The sequence below is a fragment of the Pimephales promelas genome, chromosome 14 (assembly GCF_988280905.1).
Source record: "Pimephales promelas chromosome 14, fPimPro1.hap1.1, whole genome shotgun sequence".
In the NCBI taxonomy this organism is placed as follows: domain Eukaryota; kingdom Metazoa; phylum Chordata; class Actinopteri; order Cypriniformes; family Leuciscidae; genus Pimephales; species Pimephales promelas.
Genome location: NC_142782.1, coordinates 8,495,349 through 8,507,675, shown reverse-complemented (window position 1 = coordinate 8,507,675; position 12,327 = coordinate 8,495,349). Strand labels below are relative to the sequence as shown.

The window sequence follows — 12,327 nt, the reverse complement described above, 5'->3', positions numbered from 1 at the left end:
TGTGGAATTCTAATGATACATTTACCTGACATAATAAATTGTTATATTTGGCTATTCTAACAGACTTTGACTTTATTTTCATTAGAGTTAAAAGGAACAGTCAAGCATTAACTTATTAAACGATGCACAGATATCATTGATAAACCCTTTTCATTTTATGGAGTCAGATGAAACGAGTTAATACATAAGATTAAATGTATTGCATTTAATTAAAAAACACTTTGCTTGGAAAAGACGGAACGCGCTTGAAACCTTCACCACGAATCGAATTCCTCAATTTGGGTCGATTTCGTGGCCCTCTTTACAATAATATGATACATTTAAAGGCATCAGAAAAGCAGCTAAATGACCATTGATGAAACTCAAGAACAATAATAGGCTACTGCAGAAAGACACAAAAACAAAGAAAGACAAAGGTACTGCTAAACCATGACCACCATGTGTTTTAAGAAAGTAAAGTACTTTATTTTTATTAACGATATTTACAGCTTATGCTCTGTTCGTCGTTTCCAAAGATAGAAGGAATTTAACGTTACCTCTCATTCAGACGAAGTCAATCGGCAAACCCTTCTGTATAACGTTACTGGCGGAGGTTGTTGAAGTGGGAATCCTTGAAGGGCTTCAGGTCACTAACGTACATCCAAAAACCGAACATTTTTACTTGCCCTCTCGTAACTTCTGCATCATTGAGCTCGGACTACAAAATCAGAGAGAGAAATAATAATGGCGGATTGCTCGAAGTTTTGGACCGGTAGTCTGTCTTTATTTGGCAATTCCGCTGCAAATACGGTGACGCTGTAGTTCAAAAAACGTCATAGAAAACAGAAAAATCTGAACCGGTTGAAAAATATGACCAAAACAGAATATAAAGATATAAACGATCGAAGCACCTGAAGCATCTTTTCTGTACTTATAAACACTCCAAATATACAACAAAATGCATTTAAGGGCTAAAAAAGTGGATTTTGCATGATATGTCCCCTTTAAGAAGAAGAAAAACTCTCTCTCGCTCTCTCTCCCGCTCTCTCCCAACATTAGAGAGAGAGAGAGAGAGAGAGAGAGAGAGAGAGAGAGAGAGAGAGAGAGAGAGAGAGAGAGAGCGAGAGCGAGAGCGGACGAACGAACGAACATATAGGGCTGTATTTTGTGTCGCAATGTCTCTCCACGGGCAGAATCTGAAAAGGAAATACAAATGAAAAATGAACGATCACGACGCCAACTACTTGACTGCAACGACAAACTCACGCGTAAGAATTTCATTTATTCATTGATCCTCTCTGAAAACACATTGTTAAATATTTATGAAACCGTGCCTGTGTGTGTGTGTGTGTGTAGCATAAGACGGTTCATGACCATGATAACTACCTGCGCAGGGAAACTCTTTCGACTTGATGTCTCTCACGAAGCGTTTATGTTCAGATGAAAATGCTTTATTGGAGATATATGTTACTGTTAATTTTCGTATCGTTGCGTTGCGGAGATCGTTGCGTTCGAGAACGTACAGGCCCACAGAAAAGAAAGGAATCGGCTGTCGCATGTTTAGGAGCGCAACCCTGGACAGCAGAATGTTTATCTACGCTAAAGGCTCATATTCCATAGGCTACTTAAGATGCCCATCGAATAATAAAAACAAAACAAACAGGGAAAAAAAAAAAACATTATTACTGCACAAATTTGCTACCCGGGTATACACCCTATACCTTTTTGTCAGGTAACCCTATGCTTAAAAGTAATATTATTATTTATTAGGTTTAAATTAAGCTGAGACATGAAAGTCATAAGTGTGTAGTTTTAATATCGCGTGTTTCTGGAGGTTAGCTATTGAAGTGTTTTGCACCCAAGAGGGAAAAAAAAATGATGATTTTCTATTTTCATTCTCTGTCAAAAACACTCCTTCGCACTCACAGCATGTGTGATGTGAATTTTGATGGTCAAGATGGCCAGCGCTGTATAGAGCTGTATGTTTGAGATCCTGAGGTAGAAGAAAATGAACCAACACAACCTCAACGATTGCAGCAGACTGTTTCAGCGTGGTAATTGCGGGCCTTGCTAAAATCTATTTGGATATAAAACTATTATTAAGATGTTGAGAATAAGAAAAGAGCCTATTCTGAAATGAGACAAACAAATAAAAAAATAAAAAATCCTTGTTCATTTGATGAGGCACATTTTAAATACATTTCAGCCAGGCATGTTTGTTTGATCTTTTTGAAGTGAAAGGGTATGCCATTTTTTGGAGGTGCAGTTTGTCTACAAGGGACAGAACAACATCAGACAGTCTATTTGGGCGGGATTAGTTTTAGAGAGGTGGGGTAAAATTGGCTAATTATTATATTATCATAGCTTTTTAGTGATTGTAGTCCTAATCCAAATGTTCCAGCTGAGCTCAGTAAAATCATTACGGACTATCTCAGTAAAGATTATGCTGATTTTTACCTTCTGTATTAAAAATAACCTCAGGTATTTGCTAATTCTGTGCGACTAGACCAGATGTAAATATGTACTTGAATATTCCGCCCTTTCCTGTTTAAAAGTAGTTTTCCGCAGTTTTTCAAATATGGGGGCGCTTGAAGCATTCAGTTGCGTTCTAGGCAGTGGGACAAGTATGTGACAAATCACAAGCGTTTTCCACAAATCATTAAGATCAAAAAGAAGGTCGCAAGCCCTTGTTAGAGGCACAAAACTTCTTTAGCTTTACGTAAATGGCATTTATCAACATAATTCAATCAGAAATTCATTAATTTCATTAATAATCCTGTCCGAATAGGTTTTTACTCGATATCTTGGACTCACACAGCACTATTGATATTGAAACTAACCAGACAAAGGTTGTCTGAACCTTTGAGCAACTTTATACTCAAATGGTGTAATTTCATCTTACTGTGAAATCTTGGCTTCACAGTGGTAAACCAAGCTTTGGTGACCACAAGTTAATTGACTTTTATGTGTTAAAATCACATTTATATGTTTTTATTTTACTGCTTGGTCAAAACACTAAAACTTCAATCCTGTCTGCCAAAGTGCTGCAAAAGTGCAAAAGTGACTTTACACAGACTGACAAAAGAGACAAAAGCAGCATTAACCCATTGACATTTTCCTTTCATATAGCCTTTGAATAAACTCATAGCTATTGATAGAGCAGAAGCTGATTTAAAATCGAAAATTTTAACTGAAATCTCTAGGATACAGTAACATTTCTCTCTATGGAAAGCCTCATTTTGACCTGTTAAATTTTTGTTTTCATGAAGAAAATGGAGAGAATGAATTTGAACAGATGTTTGACCAGAGAAGATATTAGAATGAGAGACATTGTAGGATACTTTATTAGTAAGTGGCATATGAGCCTACTGTATAAAAAACATTTACACATTTTTATAGGTATTTCATATCGCTCAGCCCTATGATTAAAAAAAAAAAGAAACACTATAAAAAGTATTTCATCACTCAGGTGTGGAAAATGTGTGCATGCACTTATACGTGCAGTTTCATGTGTTGCACAAAGTATCTTAGGCTGGGCAGGAATTATGAATGAGACATTACTTGGGTGTTGAATAATTTATGTAAACAGCTGCTGTATATCCTTATGTAAAATACAATCAAATACAAATAATCCATGTGTCTCTACACTGTTGTGATTGCTAATACCTGGCTTGTTCTGACCTTAGTCTTAGTCTACACACACACACACAGTTAAATGGTTAAAGCTAAACAGACTATGATCTCACTGCCTACAAATGGGCCCCTGTTTGGGCCTGGAAACATCCATGGAAATGTACGGAAATGTCTAACTGTATCTACTCTGAGCGTGCATGAAAGGAAAAGAGGGAGACTAAGCTGCAGTAACAGGCTCTCTTTCAGCTGGAAACTTTCTTGATACAACCATGCATAATTTAACTTCTTTTTTTTTTAGTTTTACTTAATTTTATTCTCTTTTAATGTAATTGAAAGTCTTACTCAAGTATTACTTAAGTATTACTCTTAAAACATTTTTTAGCTTTTAAAACATTCATAATTAGTTAAAGAACACAACGATTATATGTTTTCTCTCTGCAGATATTTTAATGCAATTCTTAAGCCCGGAACACACCAAGCCGACTTCAACGAACTAGCGCTGATGAAAGCCGACTGTGTTGTCGCCTCTCGTCCGCTCTCGTCGAGGTAAAAAGCTGCATTTGAAAACACCGAGAGAACTGCAGCCGACTGTCAGCTAGAATGTGCGTTTTGCGCCTGCGTGTAATGAGCCAACTGTCTATTTCTGCAGATATATTAGTCTATATTCGTCATTCAAAAAGGAAAACCGACGCTGCCGGCTGCAGATACACATAACGTAAACAAAGCAGCGCATGCTTACTGTTTTGAATATCAATCCTGCTAAACACTTTCTTTATTCCATATGTTAATTTATATTGTTAAATTATATTTATATGTTAATATTGAAATATTCTCCAAGGAACACTCAGGTAAGTAGACGTAACATAAGAACAGCCTTCTTTCTTTACCGTTTTGACTTCTTTGCTTGCTGTTTTGCTTTTATTCTCGTGCACTGACTCTTTTACTATTCTGAACAGCCAATCAGAGAGCTCTCTTTCCCCAACGGCCCGACGCCAATTCAACATGTCGAATCGGGCGAAACAAAGCCGACGAGGACTATTTTCAGCCAACGGCCGTGCGTATCACAACCGTGCGTATCACAACCATGCGTATCACACCGAGGAAACTTAGTTGGTCGACGCACAAAATCGTCTCTGGTTACGTATGTAACCTTAGTTCCCTGAAGGGAACGAGACGCTGCGTGTAAACGCCGTGGGAACGCCTCTGCGTGACGAGTCATGAAGCACGTATGAAATCTGTCCAATGGCGAGACGGAACGTCATAGGCGGGGTGACGTATCGACCAGGAAACTATAAAGCATCCCCGAAACACAAGCGCAACAGCTTCTGATAGGACTGAAGCAAGCGCTCACGGGCATGCTGGGAGTATGGCATAGACACGCAGCGTCTCGTTCCCTTCAGGGAACTACGGTTACATACGTAACCAGAGACGTTCCCATTCAGGGAACTTCGAGCTGCGTGTAAACGCCGTGGGAACGCTAATACCAACGCCGCCATGCGAGCAGGTGTCCGTTGTATGAATATCAGAGTGCACATTCTGACGAAAGCATCTGAGCCCCTGGGGTGGAGCTGAAGTCCAGATGGTAAAACTTCACAAATGTGTGAGGTGAAGACCATCCTGCCGCCTCACAGATGTCACACAAGGGAACTCCTGATAATAATGCCTTAGAGGCAGCCATACTCCGGGTTGAATGAGCCCGGACAGCCAAGGGAGAAGGCTGACCAGAGGACTCATAAGCAAGTGAAATGGCCTCGACCACCCACTTACTCATTCTCTGCTTAGACGCCGCAGAACCTCTATTAGGAGGCCCAAAGCAGACAAATAATTGTTCTGATTCCCTCCACAGGGCAGCTCTGTGGACATACGCGTCTAAGGCCCTCACCGGGCAGAGCAGATTAGTTTCTCCTGGTCTGGTGTCCGAAACGGAGGAGGACAGAAGGCCTGTAGCACTATAGGTTTGACAACCGTAGTTGGAACCTTCGGAACATACCCCGGTCTAGGGAGGATGAAAGCCTTCGCCATACCGGGAGCAAATTCCAAGCACGAGGGGGAAACCGACAGCGCCTGAATATCTCCAATCCTCTTTAGGGAAGAGATGGCTAGGAGAAAGATGGTTTTGAGAGTAAGAAACTTCTCAGGCACCTCATCAATGGGCTCGAAAGGGGCTAAACAGAGCCCCTCCAACACAACCGCTAGATCCCAGGTCGGTACCCTCGTACGCACTACCGGCCTCAGCCTCAGGATACCACGAAGGAAATGGGTTACCAGGGGATGTCTCCCAAGAGAAGCTCCACTCAAAGGGACATGGTAAGCGGATAGGGCCGCCACGTACACCTTTAGTGTGGAGTACGATAACCCTGTGGAGAATCGTTCCTGAAGGAATTCCAGCACTGCCGACAACGGGCAGTTAACTGGATCCAACTGTCGCTCTCCACACCAAGAGGTGAACAGTTTCCACCTCGAAGCATACAACTTCCTCGTGGATGGGGCTCTGGACTGGAGGATGGTCTCCACGACCTCAGTCGAGAGACCTGAATCTATGAGCTGGGCCCCCTCAGAGGCCAAGCCCACAACCTCCACAGTTCCGGACGGGGGTGGAGTATCCCCCCGTCTGCTTGAGACAGAAGGTCCCTCCTGACCGGAATCTCCAGAGGAGGACCCTCGAGAAGGGAAATCAGGTCCGCAAACCATACCCTGGTTGGCCAACGGGGGGCCACCAGAAGTACACTGACCCCCTCCTGGCGAATCCTTTCCAGAACCCCTGGGAGCAGAGCAATCGGGGGAAAAGCGTACAGGGGTGCCCTCGGCCACTCCTGTACCAATGCATCCAGCCCCAATGGAGCTGGAGGACTCAGGGAAAACCACAGCGGGCAGTGTGAGTTCTCCCTGGACGCAAAGAGGTCCACTTCGGCGCGACCGAAGTTTCCCCTGGGACCACAACAGGATCTGGCGCGCCAGCTTGTACAATGGACGTGAGCGCAGACCCCCCTGGTGGTTTATGTAAGAGACCACAGACATGTTGTCTGACCGGACAAGAACATGATGATCTCTGAGGTCTGGGAGAAAGTGTTTCAGAGCCTGAAACACCGCCATCATCTCTAGACAATTTATATGCCATCGGAGATGATGGTCTTGCCACAGCCCGCGGGCCGAGCGACCACTCATGATCGCTCCCCAGCCCGTGAGAGAGGCATCCGTCGTCACCGTTACCCGGCGACACGGGGCTCCCAGCGCAGGTCCCAGGGACAGGAACCAAGGTTCTTTCCACATAGCCAGGGCACGGAGACCACGTCGCGTGACCTTGATCTTGCGGAGCGGGTTTCCCCTCGGGGAGAACCCCTTGGTCCTGAGCCACCACTGTAGTGATCTCATGTACAGCAGGCCGCACGGTAACACGTTGGATGCTGCTGCCATCAGACCCAGAATTCTCTGGAATTCCTTTACAGTGAGTGACTGGCCTAGCTTCACTTGCGTGACAGTCGAGATAATCGAGGCTATACGAGCCGGCGACAGACGTGCCTGCATCGTCGTCGAATCCCATACCACGCCTAGAAAAGTGGTCCGCTGAACTGGCGAAAGCACACTCTTCTTGGCGTTGAGTCTCAACCCCAACCTTCTGATGTGGGCGAGGACGGCATCTCGATGCCGAATCGCCTGATGCTCTGATTGAGCCAGAATCAACCAATCGTCGATGTAATTTAAAATGCAAATGCCCTGGAGACGCAGCGGGGCCAAGGCCGCGTCCATGCATTTCGTGAAGGTTCGAGGAGATAACGCTAGGCCGAATGGAAGGACCCGATATTGGTACGCTTCGCCCCCAAAAGCGAACCTCAGGAACTTCCGATGTTGCGGAAGGATGGAGATATGGAAGTACGCGTCTTTTAGGTCTATCGTGACAAACCAGTCCTCGGACCTGATCTGTGACATGATCTGCTTGAGAGTCAGCATTTTGAACTTGAGCTTCCCTACTGACCGATTTAAGAGGCGCAGGTCTAAAATCGGACGCAGCCCCCCATCCTTCTTTGGAACAATGAAGTACCGGCTGTAATACCCCAGCTCTCTGTCGGGAGGAAGAACTCGTTCTATCGCCCCCTTCAGTAGCAGAGCTTTCACTTCTTGTTCCATAACCAGAGCCTGCTCGGGGGTCACCACTGTGGGCAAAACCCCCCGAAAACGAGGTGGACGCGACCTGAACTGGATCGCGTACCCGCGTTCGATAGTCTGCAGGACCCAACGAGATATATTTGGAAGACTTCCCCATTCTACCAGAAATTCTACTAAGGGTACCAGCCTCTCGAGACTGGCCTCTGGAGTAGTTTTTAAAACAGAAACAGCGCCCTGTGACCGCGCACAGGCAGGGTTTAACGACCGTTCTGTATCGCTCCTCGGAGCAAACGAGCGTCCCTCGGGAAATCGCTCGCTGGGACCGTCTGCACTCCCCATTACAGGCAGGGTTGGCAGAACGAACCCCTGAGGGCACCGAGAGAGAGCGGGCGCCGGATTCAGCGGCGAACACCTCTGTCTCACGGTGGGGACCACCCTCAGTAGCCTGACACCAGTGGCATCAGGACTTCTTCGACGAAGCCTTCCTGGCGACAATAACCGTCCTCAGATCGGTTCTATCCCGGGAAGACCTCGCCTGAGAACGCCGCGTCTCAGCCCAGTTTTGCTGGGGAGGAGCCCGAGACGCGACGCTCTTCTTCTGCTGCGCCCTATGCGAGGAACCCGACGGGCGGGGCTGCTCTCGCCCAGCAGCCCCCGAAGGATGAGAACGGAGGGGGAGACATTTCTGGAGCGCCGCTGCCTGCTTTTTTCCCTCTTGGAATCTCTCAATCACTGCGTTCACAGAACCACCAAAAAGACCTTCGGTCGACAGCGGCGCATCCAGGAGAAAAGCTTTATCTTTCTCCTTCATATTAGCCAGATTTAGCCATAAATGCCTCTCCGTGGCCACCAGGGCTGCCATAGAGCGGCCGACTGATCTGGCCGTCTCCTTGGTGGCACGGAGAGAAATATCTGCCGCCTGACGCAGCTCATTAATCACGTCAGTGCTGACGACCTCCCCCTCGCTCATATCCTTCAGCAGATCTGCTTGATACGCCTGGAGGATGGCCATCGTATGCAAGCAAGATGCTGCCTGTCCCGCCGCTGAATAAGCCTTGCCCACCAAAACCGAAGTATTTCTGAGTGGCTTGGTGGGCAACGCCGGTGTTTTAAAAGACGATGCCGTCTCAGGAGAAAGATGGCTCGCCAAAACTTCCTCCATCCTCGGCATCGCCCCATAACCGTGTCCCCTAGACCCAGCAATATTAGCATACATAGAGGACTGTTGTGTCAAAATTCTAGCTGACACTCGGTGTGTAAATCGGGAAAGAAGGGCAAACACCGGCGTGGAGGTAGTGAGTGTGATTTTAAAAATCTCTCATCCATTTTACTTTTTACTCTCGACTCTTGTTTTTCAACTGGCCATTCAATGGTTAATTTTTCCACAGCCCGAGTCAAAACCTCCATCAGCTCTACATTCGCGGGAGACTGGGATGGCGAGTCCCCGATCTCCACTGAGTCCATAGACTCTGCATCCACACTTTCAACATCCAGCTCCTCAGAACTGGATAATTGAAGTGATGGCGCCTCAGCCCGGGCAGGAGAAACCGCAACGCGGACCCCCGCAGCGAGAACTGAGGCACTGGATCTACCAGGTAAGGGCAGAGAAAGGGCGGGGCCCGTCTCAATCCCCGCTGATAGATCCATCTGCGAACCCCACGACGCAAGCCTTCGCTGTGCCTCGGCAGCAGCGGGGCCCGAGCCGCGGGGAGCGCGCACCGAACCACTCTCCTCGAAGAGTGCCCGGCGGGAGCGAAGTGTCTTCATGGGCAGACACTCGCAGTGCTCACAGCCGCCCCCTTCGAGAGCCGACTGAGCATGCTGCACTCCCAAACAAACAACACACAGATCGTGTGTATCCCCACCCGTGATGAAGCGCGGGCAGGGATGAACACACTTTCTGAAATTCTGCTGTTGTTTGCTCGCCATATTCCAATATATATATATATATATATACAATATTAGACAGACAGACAATATTCATACATAGAGCGCTTGTGAAGACTCAGAAGCTGTTGCGCTTGTGTTTCGGGGATGCTTTATAGTTTCCTGGTCGATACGTCACCCCGCCTATGACGTTCCGTCTCGCCATTGGACAGATTTCATACGTGCTTCATGACTCGTCACGCAGAGGCGTTCCCACGGCGTTTACACGCAGCTCGAAGTTCCCTGAATGGGAACTGCCAGACGGCCGACCGTCGGCTTGATGTGTTCCGGGCTTTACAGACAATGGGCTTCATTCATAAAACACCAGCAGAATTCTTGAGTAAATCGGTTGTAAAGCTGTTCTGAAGTAAACATTTTTATTCATGTACATAAATGTTAGTTGGTATGAAAGAAATTTACACCTGCTTCCCTACCAACATGTAAATGGTGTGTAAAACATTAGAAAGTTTTGTGCTATTTTAGGCAAACGGTTGACTGCATTTTGATCATATTTGAGAGTTGAACATTTTTCAAGTTTGGGTAAAACACTGAGCTTGTCACTGTCACTTTTTACCCAGCTGTCCAATCATAATAATGATTATGATTATTATGACTCAGAGGGCAGTAAAAAACAAACAAATGTAAAAAATCAAATAAAAAAAATCTGCAAAAAATAAAAATCTGCATTTACAAGAATAAGACAATAAAGTCGTAAAGATTAAAGTTGAAATATTTTGAGATTAAAGTCGAAACAAAATAAAAGTTTTTTACTTTTATCTGCTTTCAACAAAAGGATATTCTACAGGTGCTAATCTACCAACATGGCATTACCATTTGTTTTAGGATGTTACAAATTTAATACTGTGCTGGAATAGACTTTACAGGCAAACATTTTTCAGACTGCATGGATATTCAGCTTTATATCTAAGGAAATCACGGGATCCGGCCAAGTGACTGGATACAGAATGATGCACTTAAAATATATCCAGAAAGGATTTACAGGGAAGAGGGAGACAGTACAGTTACTGTTAAGTGTTCTCGACCCAGATGCCATTGCCGATAGACAAGCACGAAGACATGTAGGCTTCGAGTCATCGTGCCACATGGACCAGGCACGGACCAGGATTGTGATACCTACTCGGAGCTCGTCTACAGGCAACGCTATGGCACTGACATGTTGGTAGATTAGCACCTGTAGAATTTCCTTTTGTTGAAAGCCCAGATAAAAGTAAAAAGCTACTATTATATTTAGATCCATGTCAGAAGCAGTTTGACTTCACTAGAGCATTTCTTAAAAAAGAAAAAATAACTTCTACGAAGTGTCACCATTAGGCTTCCTTGGACCATCTGTTTGTTTTGATTTGCCATGTGTGTTCCTCATCTGAGTTTCCTGCCATCAATCTGTTTCCATGGACACTGATCACCTCCCTCACAGCTGCCTGTCATTTTGTAATCATCTTCACTGTGTATTTAAGTTCCTGTGTATTTAAGTTTGCTTTATTAAAGAAACCTTCTTCTTTGAGCCAACCCGTGACGGGAAGACTGTATTCTTGTAATTTTAATTCTCGAAATGTTTTGAAATGCTAGATTTTTTTTTTTTTTTTACACGTTGCAGTTCAGGGCTTAATACATAACAAATACTATTATTTCAGGCAGAAAGGTAAATATACACAGTAGAGTGGGGAATCAGGAGAGGTTGAGATTAAAGGGGTGATGAACTGAGAAATCAAATTTTCCTTGAGCTTTTGACATCTAAGAGGTCATCATATTATAAGAATATCCTGTAAGTTTCAGAACTGAAAACGTCCTTGTTAGTCCAATAAAAGCTTTTATTGACACAGCCTCTAAAAACGACTCGTTTTTAAAAGTGGGGAACTATGACGACAAAGAGGATAAAACACCACCCCCACAGAAGATGATCAACGCCTGCTTCACCACGGCAGGTTTAGCCCCGCCCACCGATTCGCGCATTACACATATAAGTATCATACATGTACATGCTTACCTCGTGATGACAAACTGGATCGCTACCGAGCAATACAGAATATTGTGCAGTGCCTGGTTGTGCAAGACAGTCGCTGCATAAGCTTCCTGTGAATTCCAATAGGACTGCATGGATAAAATGTATTTTTAATGACGTTCCAGCTGATGAGGTAAAACATCGTTGACGTCGTCTGTTCGCTTCATTTCACTGAGGATTGTTTTGTCAACAAGACTGGATTTGCAGACCGATTAAGAATAAAGAATGGTGCTGTGCCGTCTATATTGGATCTGACAGGAATATTGTGCAAGTTCAACACACCTCTGGGTTGAACATGTATGGGCGAATCCGGTTGCCATTTGACAACATTGGACGTTTTCCCCCACGTACACCGACGGGTGAGTTAAACTCATTATAATATGCAAAACTGTTCTCCACTCGCAGCAGTGGGCGTTTACTTCCAAGTCTTCAGTGCGACACGCCCATAAAAACCGACTGTTTTTTAGGTAGGCTCACAACCAGGGCACAAAATAGCCTATTACTTGTTCATTTTGATGTTTTTGAATGCAAAAACCAAGCGAACGTTATAAGTTGACCTCAGACAACAATATAATAACATTTAAAAAGCCAGTTCATGACCCCTTTAATGTTTTAAACCAAACATTTTTGAATACAGAAATTTGAAATGAATGACAAAATGACCA

At 44.8% G+C, this 12,327-nt stretch overlaps 1 protein-coding gene and 1 long non-coding RNA gene across 5 annotated transcripts in view; one reads left to right on the top strand and one right to left on the bottom strand.

The window, feature by feature from the left end:
• LOC148973664 (uncharacterized) overlaps window positions 1-1,703 on the bottom strand; it is a 28,516-nt gene extending 26,813 nt beyond the window's left edge. The window contains exons 1-2 of the long non-coding RNA XR_016146460.1: window positions 1,366-1,703; window positions 537-697 (exon numbers count right to left, since the gene is read on the bottom strand). This is a non-coding gene — a long non-coding RNA (uncharacterized LOC148973664). The remainder of the gene's footprint in view (window positions 1-536; window positions 698-1,365) is intronic.
• LOC120491078 (proline-rich transmembrane protein 3) overlaps window positions 1,082-12,327 on the top strand; it is a 42,454-nt gene continuing 31,208 nt past the window's right edge. For 3 of the 4 annotated variants that reach the window (XM_089119372.1, XM_089119371.1, XM_089119370.1), the window contains exons 1-2: window positions 1,082-1,247; window positions 4,054-4,158. In XM_089119372.1, the coding sequence (XP_088975498.1) occupies window positions 4,115-4,158 (44 nt within the window). In that variant the 5' untranslated portion in view covers window positions 1,082-1,247; window positions 4,054-4,114. The remainder of the gene's footprint in view (window positions 1,248-4,053; window positions 4,159-12,327) is intronic. The other variant, XM_039688671.2, reaches the window with a different exon arrangement.